The sequence below is a fragment of the Amphibalanus amphitrite genome, unplaced genomic scaffold (genome assembly GCF_019059575.1).
Source record: "Amphibalanus amphitrite isolate SeventyFive unplaced genomic scaffold, NRLGWU_Aamphi_draft 000051F_arrow, whole genome shotgun sequence".
NCBI lineage: Eukaryota > Metazoa > Arthropoda > Thecostraca > Balanomorpha > Balanidae > Amphibalanus > Amphibalanus amphitrite.
Window position 1 is genome coordinate 546888 of NW_024881547.1, and position 16549 is coordinate 563436.

Sequence of the window (16549 nt, forward strand, 5' to 3'; positions counted from 1 at the left end):
GTTTCTAAAAAGGGTGGTAATGGTCTTGTTATGTTACAATTTTCTTATGAGAGAACGACTACAATTGTATTGGTCATGCATAGGCGGTGTCAGGGCACCTATGTTGGGAGGTAAAACATAACCCCCCTTTTTGGACGCCTGGATCCGCCTATTATAGCAAAAACGTGTCAAAAGAGGATGCACAATAACTGTATATGTTATCACATGATACCTTTCATTCACTGTTCGTAAAACTGGTGCAGCATCGTGATCTTCGCCCAAATGACTCGCTTCGCGAATAGGACCCCCCAATTCCCAGTGCTCTGGAGCCGCCCCTGGTAAAGTTATGAACTTGAAATTTTCAAGGAATGTGCCCAATTTAGTTTTAGGAAAAGTCAGAAAATGTCAGCATCGTAGCTCCAGCGGTTTCGGAGATATTCCCGAAAAACCTGAGGGGTGGATAAAAACAACCCCCCCCCCCCTGCCACTAATAGGGTTAAGTTGTATTTTCCGCTGAGCTGAATTATGTATTATTGTGCTATGTGAATGTAAAAGAGAGCACAATGCATGCCTCAACAGTCTGCCTGTCCTACGCCTGTCTACAGATTTGTGGAGCGCAGCGGCCGTGTATTTGTGTGACGCGTTTCAAACAAACACATTCAGCTTCTCTTCACTCCGACGCTGTGAGCAAAACACACCGGCACGAACGCCACGTGCCATCACATTATCTGAAAGTCTCGTCTCGGCGAACGGTACGGCTTGCATCACCGGCAAGTCGCAAGATGAGCACATAACCCACTCAGAAGTCTACGAAACATCCGGCTCCCTCCAACGGGATCGAAATGTCTCGTCCAAGGAAGCACCAGGCGGCAGGCGGCCAAGTCACAAACCACGTCGAGTTCTATCTTACAGGTGTCGCTAGCGGCATCGACGGCCCATTTTGGACCAGAGTTCGCAGCACGAACACCAAACTGAGCAATGTGTGTGTCCCCGGCGGGACTAAGCGCAGTCCGGCGGCCTCCAGTCTGCCAGAGCGGTGCCACCAGCCACGTCACAGCTTGACCACGACATCTGGCGCCGATCGTGCCGAGTGGCGACTGGCGGGCCGGGGCACCATCTCGATCACCGCCTCCGAGCGATAGCTGCGCGGCGTGGCCATCCCGGACCTGTCCTCGTCCTCGTCCTCCTCATCATCTCTGGGCCTTACCCTGGGCCGCGGCCGCGGCGCCGTGTCGTAGCCCATGTGCGGCTCGTGATGTCGGCCCCGGTAGACAGAGGACGGAGGCCGACAGGGCGGCGGGGGAGGAGGAGGGGTGGACGAGCCGCTGGCGCAGCTGTCGCGCGAGTCTCGCCGCCGCGACGCCGCCGCTGTCTGACACCCACAGTCGGTCGTGTCGACGTCTAGGTCGATGAGGTCTTCGCGCACGAGTCGCGTGCTGCCGTTGCGACGCTCTGGAAGCAGCTTGAGCTCGACGCCGGGCACGTAGCACCCGCCGTCGTCCAGGGTGACACGAGAGCGGACCCGTGGCATGGTCTCCGGCAGGGTGTCCAGGTCGGCCTCTCGGGACTGACGCACGATCTCCTGCGGAGAATGGAGAAATGATTGCATCATGAATAAGCTGGGCGCCGTTCGTACAGAAAGAGGGAAAGTGAAAATACTGGGGATTTTGAAGTCACCAAATGAAGACGGCGCCACCGAATGAAGCAGAGGCGGATCCAGCTCAGAGTTTTTGGGGGGCAAACCATAACAATTTATCGATTCTTTCCATGCCTCATCCATAGACGTAATGTTAAAATTATGCCGTTTGGGAGGGGCAAATGCCCATTTTGCCCCACCCCCTGGATCCGCCACTGGAATGAAGAGTCGGTGACAGAAAAACGCACAATAGTAATGAGATTAGAGTAGCACTCGTGTTTGTGTTACGATGAAAACAAAGGTCTTATTCCAGCTACAATGCCTATTTGTACTTGCCTCCTTCTCCCTGAGGTCCTCCCTCAGCTTCCTGACGCAGTTCCAGCAGACGCTGAAGCAGAGGCCGAACAGCAGCGCCGCACCGATCACCATGATGGTGACGTTGGCGCTGGTCAGCAGCTCCGGCGCGTCGCTGTCTTTGCCCAGGTCGCAGTTCTTCTCGTCCAGCTGTTTGTCGCAGTTGAAGTTACCGTTGCAGACTAGCTTGGCGCTGATGCAGTAGAGGTCGTCGCAGTCGAACTCGTCCTCTCGACAGTCCTCTGGAACAGAACAGGGATGATTTTAATAAGACGGTAAAGGAGCCACTTTGCCAGGCAGATGGACAGCAAGGGGTCACTATGATCCACCTTGAATTGTGGGAAAGTCACTGACAAAGCGACTATCGGCAACATAAGCAATATTTATCCTCTTATTTGCGTCAAGTGGCATTGTGAAGGATTGGCTTGGAGAAACCACCAGTCCCGAGAAGGGCATGCACAATCATAAAAGACGAAGCCACAACTTCCAACCATTACCACCTTATCATCAGTCCCATCTTGTCTCTCCTCCACCAGGATCGCGAGCGCTCACCTTTCCTCTCTCGCAGCTCTGTGGCCACAGCCACCACGGTGGTCGGGTCATCCTCGTCCAGCAGCCCGGGCAGCGTCGGAGGCGTCGCGAAGTATCGGAAAGTCACGTCCTGACCCTTTGGTAGCTTCACCGAGTCAGCCTTACTGCTGCAGAACCGCTTCGTACTGTTCAGGTACAGCTCGGAGCCGTACAGAATCTGTACGAAGTTCTGCTCGCATTCATTTGGCTTGTTCAGTCTGAATGTCTTGAAAGATATTTGAATCTGGAAAAATAAAGGCTCGTAATAAGGTAAGTAGAAGAATATGCGGTAAGTATGGCGATTATATTTACTAAGTAAATACAATGCAAATGGTGTGTGGGCGGCGATTTCAGCCGAAAGAATCAATGTAATTTGTATGGCCGAAGAGAAGTATGTGACATTGCGTAAGCGGGATGACAGATCGTATTTATTAATAATTAAATTCCAAGTACTCTCCCAGTCGCAAAAAAAAACGTTTTTACTTACGATAGAGGAATCGTTTACAGCTCAGGCGCGGATCCAGGGGGGGGCGACGGGGGCGGCCGCCCCCCCCCCCCCCCCGCCATCCGAAAAAGGCGCCCATATCCCGCGGCAGAGAGGGCGCCCCGAGCAGAAGAGCGGCGACACAGCAAAGGTTCAGCAGAAATAGGGCGCCTCCAGCAGAAGTTGGGCTCACCAAGCAGGAGAGTGACGCCCAATTGCCTATTCCCAGCAGATGAGAGTCGCCCCAGCAGCAGATGGGCGCCCCCAGCAGAAGAGGGCGTCTCGTTACAAGAATATAAAATACGTTCTGTTCAAGAGGGGCGCCCCTGGCAGCGGAAGGGCACCCTTAGCAGGAGACGTGTCCCCCTGAAGAGGAGCGACGCCCCAGCAAAAGGAGAGAGGCGCCCCCATTCCGAGAAGAGGGGCGCCCTGACAGCAGCTGGGCGCCCCAGCAAAAAAGGAGCCCCATAGTAAGAAAATGGGTGCCACTGGCAGAAGAGGGGCGCCCCAGCAGAAGAGAGGGGTCTCCAGTAGGAGACGGGCGCCCCAAGCAGAAGAGGGGCGCCCCAGCAGAAGAGAGGCGCCACAGCAAAAGTTAATCAGAAATAGGCAGCCTCCAGCAGAGGTTGGGCCCGCCAAACAGGATATGGGCGCCCCATTGACAATATCCGGCAGAAGACAGACGCCCCAGCAGCAGATGGGCGCCCCCGGTAGAAGAGGGGCGCCCCATTACAAAAAGAAAAGGAGTATATTCTACCAAGAGGGGCGCCCCTGACGACAGCGGAAGGGCAACCCCAGCAGAGGGGCGGTGCCCCAGTAAAAGGAGAGGTGTGCCCCGTTCCGAGCAGCAGAGGGTCGCCTCGCCCCAGAAAAAAAAAACAGGAGCCCCATAAGAAGAAAAGGGGTGCCTCTGGCAGAAGAGAGACGTTCCCCGCAGTGGAAGGGCGCCCCCACAAGAGTGGCGTCTCCAGCAAAAGAGAAGTGCCCCCTGCAAGAGAGGGGCACCCCACCAAGAGTTGGGCAGAAGTGGGGCGCCTCCAGCAGAATTTGGGGTCGCCAAACAGGAGAGGGTCGCCCTATTCACAGTAGAAAAGACTCCTCAGTAGCAAAGGGGCGCCCTAACAGAAAAGGTGCACTCGTAGTAGAAGTGGGACGCATCAGGAAGAAGAGGGGCACTTCTAGCAAAAGATGGGCGTCCCAGATAAGTGGGCCGCCTACAGCAAATTGGTCGTTCTTAGAAGGAAGAAATGAGGCGACTTAAGCAAAGTGGGTCTCTCCATAATGGATTAGGCGATCCAAGCAGAGGTTGGGCGCCCCCGGGAAGTGAGGCATACCAGCATAAGTGAGACGCTTCCAGAAAAAGGACCGGGAGGAGGAGGACTGCACCAGTAAATGGAGGTCACCTTTTTGCTAATATCTTTTGCTAGGGTAGCGGTGCCCATCTACGACTTTTAACCCGTGCCGTGCTGGTGGTCTGAGTTTTCCGTGTCCTGCTGGGGAGGGGGGGGGGGGCACACTCCCTCGTCTAATTCGGCTCCTGGGCCGCGTAGTGACACGCGATAAGCGGCATTCGAAAGATCGTCAAAAAACAGGACGAAAACAAAACGGTCATTTTTTAGGTCAGGTCGAATGTCAGGTCACCAGAGGTCATCAAAGGTAAAATGTTGCCTGTTTCAACATTTTTCCGTTTTCGAAGCAGCGGCACATAACTCGGAAACCAATAGAGCTATAGCGCCGCAGAAAAGCGCATTCGATAGCCCTTTTAAAGGTGTTTCTGCAAGCTGCGCTCAGATTTGACCTCAGGTCAACGGTTTAGCCTTCAGAGGGCAAAAGACTAAAAATAGCCTTTTTACGAACAATGTTTTCCTGCAATAACTTTTGACTCAAGAGAGTCTCGACATTACGTTTGCCAGCATTGCGTTTCTGTCGTCGAGACACGTCGAACAAACTAAAGGTTGACCTTATGAAGGGTAATTTTGAGAATTTGACCTCAGGTCAAGGTCATGACCTGACCGGGAAAGGTCATGATGCATAGCAGTCGATGCGTATCGTCGAGCTGAACACAGCTGAGGTGTTTTTATCGCTCTAGCTTGAATCTATCAAAAGTTATTTTAAAAAAAAAACTGCTGCGGACCTTTCATGACATGGGATGACCTCTGGGACATAATGAGTGGCCACACTAGGTGCAATGTTCTTATTCAGTGTGTTAATTTTATATGTATCCCAATGCTTGATATTGTCTAGAATGGCGCTCGTCCAAAAGAGATGCCTTTCAGTTTTCTCCCAAAGACTTAATTATACCTACCTACCTAATGGAGACGTCGCACAACTGACCTGACCTTAGGTCACAGATATCGAAATTCCGAGATATACATTTCATGAATAGTGTTGCTTTCATCAATCGCTGAAAGGTTCAAAGCAATCGTTCAGTCGGTATAGCAATGGTAAGCATTTGAACTTTTTCTTAGGCTAGGTCACTTGGCATAACCTGGTGACCTGACCTTCCATCACCCGCGTCACACATTTTTACAACATGTGCAAAAAAGATGCATGATAAGGTATGCTGAAAATGGCGGCGCTGCGCGCAGCCGTTTTTCAGATATTTGCGAAAAACCTGAGGGGGAGCGCAATAACGCCCCCTAGCACGGCGCGGGCTTTTAGCTCCCGATTTTGACGGTTTGGCGCCCACTTTGTATGGAGCGCCCCCAGATCGCCAGGTCGCCCCCATTTCGACTTGCCGCCCCCCCCTCCCGAAAATTCCTGGATCCGCCCCTGTTACAGCTGACCTTAGTCTCAGCATAGAATATATTCGCTCCTAAGACAGGTTTAGATAAAACATTGGCTATTGTCGACATATGAAGCAAGACCATGACAAAAGCAACAATACTGGAGGATACGCGATTTCTAGACATACAGTGGGTTCGCACTGACCTCTTTATCGTTCGGAACGATGACCCGCCACGAGCAGTCCAGTGACATGCCCTTGTCGATAGCCTGATCGATGAAGTCGCGGTACTGTTCTGTGATGTTCCCCGTCGATATAATCACCTCAGGACCAGACACTTCGAACTTGCACTCAGGGGCTTTGATATACGCTATCAAGCAAAGTACAGTCAGTAAACTTTCAATCACAAAGACAAAGCTTGCCATCGAATTGGGGCTGCAAATTGCCAAATTGGGGCTATCTCATGGTATAGATACACATTATACACCGTCCTACAGGGCGCAGTTCTTGCCCACACGCTCATTGCAGAATGTCAAGAGATTAACATTTAATGTTTTAGCTTTTTAAGACACATGCTAGTGTCTTCCAATTTTATCCTTCCATCTTTCACGTGGAGCTAAAAGTTACGTTGAAGTTTTGATCTTCAACAGAGACAGCAACAGTGCATTCTCACATTCATCCTCATGGAATGTGTAGACCGCGTGGAATCCCTTGTATTCTATGGTGGCGTCCGACTTGAACTGAAGCCAGAGGTGGTTGCGGGTAGAACGGATTGTGTCTGGAAAGTGATGACCACACAGCCGCGCGAGCACGTGACTGTAGGACTCCTTGCCATCTCGAATCTGAAACACATGGGGAGAATAGGTTTGTATGTCATGGTAAGATAAGTTTTTGTGCTACGGCTATGTGGGCTGTTAGATTGTGATGGGTCTATGCATTCACACGGCAAACATTTGTTTTAATGTTTTATGATTTATGAAACAAGAAAAATGGATGATATCACTTACTTTCAATTTCCATTAATCTTTCACCTAAACAACGAACTCTACTACGCACAACTGTATCGTATAAAACTGTTAGTTACAACTAAAATGCAATTGTTCGAAGGCTAAACCTGTTATTACTGCACACATCAGCTGCTCGTTCCAACGACTCCTCACAGCTGGAGTCAGCCTCCTAACCAGCGGGTCATTTCCAGATTTCCAGCACCATCTCTCACCAGTAGATAGTCGTTTTCGCAGTGCGGGCTCTCCTCCACGTCAAATGTGCCTCGGAAGTCGATCTCTATGTGATAGCCCTCCGGCGCTGGAACAGGGGGGCGTCAGTCACTGTCGGCCAACTGGCTGTCTCGCCGCCGGCACCGTCTAGCCGGCGGCGGCGGCGGTCGTTTTTTGTTTGTTGTTCCATCGTCTGTCTCTCTCGTCACCGTCCGTCACAGTCCGCTACCAGCAGGGCCGCTGTCACAAAACCTAACTAATAATTCTACACAGCTCAGTGGATTACAGGTGAATGGGTGCAACGGATGTTGGCCATGTGTTGATGTGGTATTTTGATTTAAGGTTAATTGGCTTTAGACATGGCATATGCAAAGCTTATTTCAAAGTTATAACTTTTAACGTAGTTTTGTCGCTTGTGCTGTATCAGCCTGACCTTACAAGCGCAAACCGAGACGGCAAAGCGACCGAGCGTAACACAGGTAGTGTCTGATGTTTTGCGACCTTTTGTGGTTATAAATACACAACACCTTCACTCGCCAGAGGCATTCGTCACTGAATCAGAGCTCTGATCTGGTAGAATCATGAGCGTGGCGCCCATCAATAGCGTCCTCTGCATAACCGCATAAAAACAGAATGACTTGTATGACCCGCAAGAAACTGCATTTTATCTGGCATAAGGCTGTCAAGAAATAGATAAATAAACAAATAAATAAACCTCTAGATGCGACTTCAAGGATCTAAAAAATATCGAAATAAATTTTAGACATCAATATTTATTCAACAAGTTAATTGATGTGTTGAATCACTTCCGTCATTTCTTTTTACTTTAACACCGACATATATAACATGAATCTATAAATCAAGAATCTATAGATTCAATTTATTTATGACACCGACATTAAAAGGTAGGTGGTTCGACGAGCACCACACGAAGGAGTTGACCACGATTTCCCAAAGAAATGCAAACCGCTCCTCACTCACCCGAGATGGTGCGTTCACAGGTAACACCTTTGGGGTACATGGCCGGCCACCCCGGCGAATAGAACTCCCTCAGGAACTCATTTCCTCGCGAGAAGTTGAAGCAATCCGAGAATCTCTGGTTCGCCTGGCGCTCTGACAACCGGCCCGCGGCTGAAACAAAAACAAAACGTGCAGTGTAGGTAAATATTGACTTAGAGCTTCATTTGCCAATTGATGCTTTGATGGGGAGCCTAGGTACTGTTCAACAGTGTCATTATAACGGCGTTATAAAAACCAATATGACAAACTATAGACTGACTAATGTTCTGGCGTAAGTCGATATAGTGGACATAACTAGATCGATCTGGAGTATCCTTCAGAATCACTTTAGAGTTATCATCGGTCTTCGTTCATGCCAATATATCAGCAATACTTAAGGACTTCCGTCACTTCTTGGCAAGTCGGACACCGTTAATATTTATGTAAAATGCACGATATAGGCCGAGCCGAGCTGAACAATACGCGCTAACCACTGATAATAATGCGTGATAAGAATTGACGTAGAAATAGCGGAACTGGGGATATTAGGATAACCGTCAATTTTTTAGATTAATGTTAACTAACAGTTTTTTTAAATGCATAAACACAAACAGCCACCATCCATAATGGTAAGAAGAGCACAGAGCTAAGAATAGGCTGTTTATCCATTAGGGTGTTTGGTCTACTTCTAACAAACATTGACGTCACAGTTTCCTTGCCCTAGGCTTTCACACATGCTTTTCGTGATGCTCCTGTGCGTCCATAAAAGCTCCGAACAAACAGTGGTTTCTAGCTGAACTTCATCGGGCCGCTTTTTCGCGCTACAGAATGGCGCTTTTGATTCAGCTGTTCTTTGTAAGTCACGTGAAGTAACGAAGGGAAAATAACACAATATTTCACAATTATGCAATATGTATCGTCCTGCAGAGAACGACCAGCAAACGCAAACTGCTTCACTCTTCGGCTTTATACCCCTGGTCCTGCGTCATCGCCGAATGTGTTGGGGGATGCTGTTCCGCATTACACCCTTGTCTTGCGGTGCAGTCTACCTCGCGTAAGCCATTGCTAACGCCATTATACTTCATTGGCCAGATCTGTTGCCATACAAGTTCCTCGCCAGACGCCACGTCAACATTCGCATGCCGACTTCCCCCTGCGAAATTTCACGCCCTCCAGTAACTCATTCACAGGACATAACAGCGGCGCGATCTTCATTCCTCGTCCTCGACCTGAATAGGCTCGGCTCATCGATAACGGCCCTTCCGAATTCCCGTCGCTCGGTGGCGGCTGGCACGTCGCCGCCGCCGGTGGGCCCATCAGCTGGCCACCATCGTCGCCGTCGCGGCCGTCGTTCCGTCGCCGTCGTGACCGTCGTTCCGTCGCCGTCGTCGGCGGCGCGGCCGTTCTCGAAGGCCGGCCGACCGTGGCGGCGCGGAGCGGGCGTAATTCTGCCGGTGGCTGACAGCCGGCCGTCTGGCAGGGTGGCCACGCCCCAGACTCTCGCGCCCGGCGCCGGCGCACACAGACACATTCCACGCCACGTGCCACGCGGTCGTCACGGCCTCTCCTCGACGCGTGCCGCGTGGTGGGAGGCCTCTCAGAGCCGCATGATGACCGCAACGGTGTGGTGAGGTGGTTCCACCGTAATATGGCGAAACTGTTGATTATGGCCAGCTACTTCTTAATGCCAGAGATAATGCCAGTCGGGCATGCTATAGTCATTACACGGTGACTGGTTTTCGTGTTATAAGTTTCGCTATCCGAGTGAAATAACTTAAATGCAACTCAACCTAAGATTCAAAACATCCCTGGGTATTGTTGACAGTGAACAACGTTTTGCTTGTTGTTTCTGCGCCACAAACAGGCAAACGGGTAAAACATCCATATCAAACATCGAAGGACATATGGGGCCGCTTCAGTAGCGGCTGCGACCTACCATTTATGCCTGTGACCGCTAAGCTACGAGCAGACATTGGAAGACACCCGTCGCGGCACACAAATGTTTCAGGAAACGCAGTTTCCGGAATATGTAGACCAATTTCGCTAAGGTGCGGGTGCACTCTATACATATGTAGTAGCAGCTCACTCTCACCAAGGCGGGGGAGGGGGGGGGGGCACTCGAAGTGACTCCTTCACTGTTGTGTGCCAAATGCTATCACATTATGGTAAGCTCCTGTTGTCCACTTCCAGTGACTAAAGAAGTGTTGGAGCCTCTCCATCCTTGGAGTTTACGACGGGCGGGTGTGGAGGATGGGCTGCCGGACCGGTGCTAAACGTCAGACTCCAAAATACTGGAGAGACATTTTTATAGCAGTGAGAGACATCGCTGGGCTTGGATGCTGAGCTACGTGGTGAGAAGCGGCTAACGGTCATAAAAATTTGGCGCATTACTTTCAGCCAATGCTGGAAAGATGACAAGTGACCATAACGATACTGACGATAATCTCAAGTGTTAGGTATGCGTTCGGGGATTTAGCTATATTTTCTGGTCCGAGAAGAGAATATTCGTCACAAAAAGCGCTAAATTAAGTTGCTAATCAGCAATAAGCTCAAAGAGCTCCTTAGCTAGCTGGTTACACGCAAACAAAGTTACAAACAAGGGTGCAAATTCGTTCACTTGCATACTATGGGATTTAACAATGGGAATGTGTTAACTACAGATAATAATTGTCATTCATCTATAAATTAGAGTACAGACATATCACATAATATGATGATCAAAGAAATAATGAAAATAAAGATAAAACAACGGGTGCAAAATGTATAGTTCGAGCAGTGATTGGGTTATGTCATGCATTCAGTCAGATTTATGACAAAATTGGCATGCGTTTTCAGCACACTTTTTCTTTGACGGGGCATGTAGATAGTGGTACTTACGACAAACTGTGGATGCAAGTGACGCGATGCAGAAAAATGCCAGCAGATTTCCTGAAAAGAAAGGAACATTGTGTAATTTCGAAAACGTATGATAATCGATGACGATGTGATGTATTTCACTTGTGCGATGGTGTGCAGATGCACGGTCAAATCTCAAGCAGTTCCGTAAGTCAGGCTAAAACAAAGGCCTATGCAGATACAGATAAAGCCTTTGCTCCCGCCACACAGCACTTCGCAGTCACACGAGTTTATTGCAATTTGTGTTCGGCTCATGCCTCGAATCGCCAATGCATTGTTTAGCTTTAGCTTTTCCGTGCATGCAGTTTGTATCCCAGATAGGGACAATAGCGAGCAAATACACATTACCGTTCGTAATGCACCACCACTTTGCCTGTGTCTTGCCTGCGGCCCACTTTATCGTGAGACTCATGGGTTGCATTGACTTGCGAATTGCGAGAGTTAATTCTATGGAGCGCCACGCCACAGAGCTATTACTGCGTACATATTTGGAATCCCTTGCAGTGATGTGGGATTAAAAAAATATCTGATTTTCCCGTTTTATTTTGCTTTTTTCAATATATGTAATGCTTCATCATCCAATGTGGAAAATAGGCATTAGGTCCCTAAGGGAAGTGATTTTTAGAGAGGATGAACACGCATAAAGAATTGTGTTAAGTGAAAGAGTTTGCTTGTGGATCGACACTCGACAGTATTGTTTGAGGCCTCCCGCTGCGAAAATAACTGTTCCTCTGTCGGCTGCACCAAGACGGAGTGTCGACAGGTGTTACCCCCCAACGCCTCTGGTGTTCCTCCCCCCACTCACCAGCCCCACCCCATGCCTCTCATATGACCACTGCTGCTGCTGCAGGCAGCCCTCTGAGGCAGGTGCCTCACCAGCCCCGCCCCGTGCCTCTCATAGACCGCTGCTGTTGCTGCAGGCAGGTGGCGACTCAGCTGGGACGGCCGGGCCATATGTCATGGCGCTGCTCCGTTGTCTACCACCCCTCGGAGTCCACACGTAGCAGGCAGCTGCAGCCGACCCCGCCTCGTTACCGTTACCACTCAGCCCAGTGTCAGGTGCGGCCGCTGCATTCAGAGCGGGAAATGCAGACAGAAAACAGCTGTGCTCGAGAGGACCAATCGATAAGTGGTTAGAACTTTGTGTTAGAAATATAGAGGCCAGTTGATTGTGATAAAGATAGGTAATCGAGCAGCTAATCTACGCAAGTGCGATTATGAGGTAATGCCCGAAGCCGATTAAGTCAATTGTCTTGGTGTCCATGAAGTAAAACCAATCAATTACAATTACCATATTTCAACCAAAAAATGTATCCACGTCAGCATGCTGACAGTTTAAATGGGATGTGCACTTATGAACTAATTGTCAAAAATATTTCTGAGCGTCAGCTTCTGAAGAAGCTGCAACAGGTTTCCAAGAAGACCACCCAGCCGGCGGAAACGGGTCCCCTCCCTCTTCCCCTCCCCCTCCCCTCCCTGCACGAATGACTCAGTCTCCGGCGGACAGGCTAATCTGACGTTCAGAGCTCGGGCTGCGGGTGCCATAGCTCTGGCTCTGTCAGCCCCTGAATCAGTCCACTCACACCTGGCGTTGATGAACCCGAGAGCTCGTCATGGTGACACCACAACGAGCCAATTGGTGTCGGGGCCGAGCGTCTGCTCTGCGGGCGCCGGTGCCAACCAGAGCTGTGCCACGTCGCGCACTGAACCGCCCAGGCCGGGTCGAAATAAATGGCATACGAGCTGTGCAGACAGTGCGTGATTCCTCCGGCTGAGGCCTGGCCTGGCCCGGTGTGTCACCGAGGTGGAATTGGGTGGAGGCTGACACGGCGCAGGAACTCGCGCTCGAGGATACTGACACTGCCAGGAGCTGATGTGACACGGACACACCCGCGTCTGTGTCACGCCGCCGGAAAGGCAGCAAAAAGTTGGCATTTCGCGCGAGAAACGCATCACGCGTGATTCAGCGCCAGGTAAATTTAGGTGACAATGACAGCAACAGGTGGCAGCCAACGGTGTGATAACTAGCTGGCGAATTTGCGATTTTGCTAGTTAAAAGCCTTGAATACAATAAAAAAGGAAAAGTAGTGGTTGCGTCCTTCCGTATTCTAAAGATATTGTCAACTAGGAAACAGCAGCAATACAACTTTTAGCGAAAAATGTCGCAAAGTAAGGCCCTAAAACTGTGAAAAAAAACGTTGCCACAATTTCAAACTTAATTTTCTAGAACAGCCTGCCCTTGTGGGCGCTACTCCGCTTATCTGAATTACATAAAGAAATGTGTGTGTCTCTACCCGTTTCAATAAAAACATAGGGGCCGACGCCAAACGGTTGCCTAAGCAAATAATGGGATCCATTTGGCAGCGGAGCTAAAGGCCCGATTTTCTAAAAATTAAGAAAAAATTTCGCCCTTCTGCATGCAAATAGTCACTTCCTGTTTGCATCTTCCTTGCATCACCGATCAACTTCCTGTTCTGCATAGTTTCTTATCTTGGTATATAGCATATGTCAGACGGCATACGTTTTGAACTAATCGAAACTGATTCACTCAATCAGCACGACACGTGTCATGCTGACGTAATCTCCACTTCTACCCACCACGACTTCAGATAACAAATTAATTGCGGGCCCTACCCCGTTCACCGCCGCACGTGTGACATTCCTCGTGGCCCTGCCATCAGCGGACCCGTCTAGCGGGCCCACCGGCCGTCCTAGCGGCCTCCGACTCGTTCGCACGCGCCCTGAATATCTGCGAGTCGTTTGTCTCAGTGTCTTTAGATCGTTTGGGAAACTGGGCGGCGTCGTGCCGAGCCAAGAGACGCTGCCAGGCCGTTCGTCTTGGTCGGAAAACCTTCAGATGACATGGGGATTTCCGAACATGATCTCGAGCGCCAGTGAAAACCACCGCGTGATAAACGGCGTTGCCCGTGCCGGTGCAACGAGCATATTTGAATATTGACCGGTCCGATCGTGCAGGATAAGCTGGGTCTGAATATTTGTAGAAATATATGATCACGGGGAAGTGGTTAAAAGTTATTTGAACAGTTGCCTTTAATTCATGTTGAACATAATTATTAATTTGGGCAGCGTTACAAGCAAGACGGCATTGTTCTATTGAGTAAGGTCACACTGATATTATGTCCTCAAATCACCATGTAAACATAAATATTGACTCATTTTAGTAAGTTATATTTACGAGTAAACTATCTGATGAAAGTCATGATGTATGTATGTATGTAAACAATGATGTAAACAATGTTACTCTAGATTCGCATCAATGGAAACTATAGTTTCTATTGATGCGAATCTAGAGTAACATTGTTTACATAGGTGTCATTTCCATGTGACTGCTGGTCCAGATCAATGAAGGATGATAAATAATGACCTAATCACTAAATAATTTAATAATAGACCGGATAAATGACCGTATCACGTAGTAAACATACAAGATGCTGCAACTCAAAATACAGATACCTAAGTGATTTTTTAAGGTCATGAACTAGTTTCTTTTCTTACTGCTTCGAGGTAGTCGCTTGTCAGTTAAAAGAAGAAAAAATAAACCGAAGAATAAGATCATCCAGAACCCTCGGTCTTATCTTATGACGCATTAACTTTAATAAAAATAACCTATACGTATTTTAATTGCAACCTTATTGTTTTATGGAAATTCTATGCGAAGTGCAGGTTGCGAGACCTGTCGAAAATGTTATCGATAGTTGGAGCTCATGGATTGAGTACACTGAAAATACGAGACAACAAATACGACAACTTTTCAAGCTAGCAGAGGAAATTCAGATTCCGGCCATCGGGATCTTGAAACATGCCTATACAATTATAATTGCAATATTGCCCAGGGTCGGAGGTAATTGCAAGCAATGCAGAGTGCATACAAGTTCAACGTTCATGTCATAGCTGGGCTAATTTCGATCGTACGGTATATAAAGAAAATAATTTGTTGCCATCAACTGCAAGGTTTCCAGATACCACCAACTGGTTACTTTACAAATTTTACAACGATGACAGTGCGCGATAGGGATACTAAAATAACTATAAGTTCAAATAGTCAAACTGACCTATGCACCACTGCAGTTGCATTCTCTCAATGGTCTCTCGTAAAATATATTTTCTAACCTCTCGTAGACGGTGGAGGTCCTCATAAATTTGAGAAAAATCGACTAGACTATTTTGGCGTGATTTCTTGTAAATATTTGATCAGAGTGACTTTACATTTGACGGAAAATCCAGCAGTCTCATCTATGTACGTACGTGTCTAACGCTGTCCAACTACGTTTTTTATTTTGGACAATATACAAAAAGAAAACATCCGTATCTGTAGAGTCCATGTTAAATCCAGACAGCACCAACAAAGACGTCACAGCGCCAGCAATTGCTCAACCCCATCCAACTCCATTAACCTGAACCCATTCAGTACACGGACTGCCGATCTCGATCAGTTAATCCACAGGTGTCTTACCTGGCGAGGATCCAGCGGTGGCTAGGCTGACCGGAGCCGCACCCGGTCGCCCTCGTGGTCGGCACATTGCCTCACTGGAAGGAGGCACTGCGGCCTGAAGGAATGACGTGGGCTCCTCGTCCCTGCCACATCCGTGATAGAGGGCGAGAGACTTTGTGCAGCAAAGACTCGGGATGTCAGGAGCTCTGAAGAAGGGGGCCAATCGAGCTGCAGCGACTGCTGCGTCAGATGCTGGGCTGGTCCGAAGTTGACGGAGATTGAAGCGAAGATTGGCTAGGAGGCTGGATCCGATAGCAGACAGTGATACCGCCGCAGTCAGATGTTGCTGGTCGTGGAGCAGTTACTTCATCTCGTTCAGGCACTGGCCATAGCCTGGTCACGGCTGGGTTGCAGCTAAATCACGGCTAGATCACGACTGGATGACAGCCAGGTCACGGCCAGGTCACGGCTAGGTCACGGCCAGGTCACGGCTAGGTCACGGCCAGGTCACGGCCAGGTCACGGCTAGGTCACAGCTGGGTCACGCAGCCTCAGCGCCGTCCTGGGGCGTCGGTTCGACGCGGCCGGTGCCGGCGTGACTGGCCTTCTCTCGCTCCCTCTCCGTTTCACTCGCGACGGGCCGTCGGCGGCGGCGCGGCCGGCCCGCCTTGGCATGTGTGCCGCACCCGAAATAGAGCCGCCGTCTGTCGCGCCGTGGATCAGACACACGGCGTCGGCACCGACGCGAGCCTAGCGACATCTCTCGGAAGGAAGTAGAGGCTGTAGTTTGGATGCCAGCCGGATGGACAACCACTGGCCGTGGCGGGATCTGGAAACGGTCGAAATGTCTAAAAGGGTAAAATCTGAACTTCTTTGCTACTAAAGGGCTTTCACTCTTTTTTGTTCACTTCATTTCATGCTAGATAGGAGACTTATGTTTTTCTCTTTTGAATTTTAATGGTTCTCATGCTGTCCTGTAGGTACTATATGGTCGTGTGAAAAAACTATATGGTCGTGTGAGATGATTGTGATTATCTGCGCGCGTAAAAAAACTTATTGGACTCCATCTCTACCGAATTGTGCATTAGCTGTTGACGAAAATCATAAATGCGAACGAAGTATCAGCTGAATGCCTTTATAATTTCTTGGTACAAAACCTAATGTTAACCCTCACCGGCACAGGCCATTTTGCGACCTTGGACGGCACAGGGGGGGGGGGGGTACGACCCCCCACCCTG

At 49.4% G+C, this 16549-nt stretch overlaps 1 protein-coding gene across 1 annotated transcript; it reads right to left on the reverse strand.

Moving 5' to 3' along the window:
• Positions 1-585: 585 nt before the first annotated feature.
• LOC122377854 (neuropilin and tolloid-like protein 2) lies at positions 586-16116 on the reverse strand. Its single transcript, XM_043358363.1, has 9 exons — positions 15334-16116; positions 10842-10892; positions 7947-8096; positions 6968-7053; positions 6422-6590; positions 5955-6118; positions 2522-2783; positions 1952-2211; positions 586-1561 (listed from the first exon to the last, which is right to left on the reverse strand). Exons 1-9 carry the CDS (start codon positions 15398-15400, stop codon positions 1031-1033), a joined length of 1740 nt encoding a protein of 579 aa, XP_043214298.1. The 5' UTR covers positions 15401-16116; the 3' UTR covers positions 586-1030.
• Positions 16117-16549: the final 433 nt, after the last annotated feature.

What these genes read in the sequence shown, in the direction of transcription:
- LOC122377854 (XM_043358363.1), bottom strand. Translation starts at nt 15,400, where the DNA reads ATGTGCCGACCACGAGGGCGACCGGGTGCGGCTCCGGTCAGCCTAGCC. An exon ending in CTGTGAACGCACCATCTCGG is followed by an intron (nt 7,054 to 7,946) that starts GTGAGTGAGGAG and finishes CCCCTGTTCCAG; the next exon opens with CGCCGGAGGGCTATCACATA. An exon ending in AGAGCTGCGAGAGAGGAAAG is followed by an intron (nt 2,212 to 2,521) that starts GTGAGCGCTCGC and finishes GTTCTGTTCCAG; the next exon opens with AGGACTGTCGAGAGGACGAG.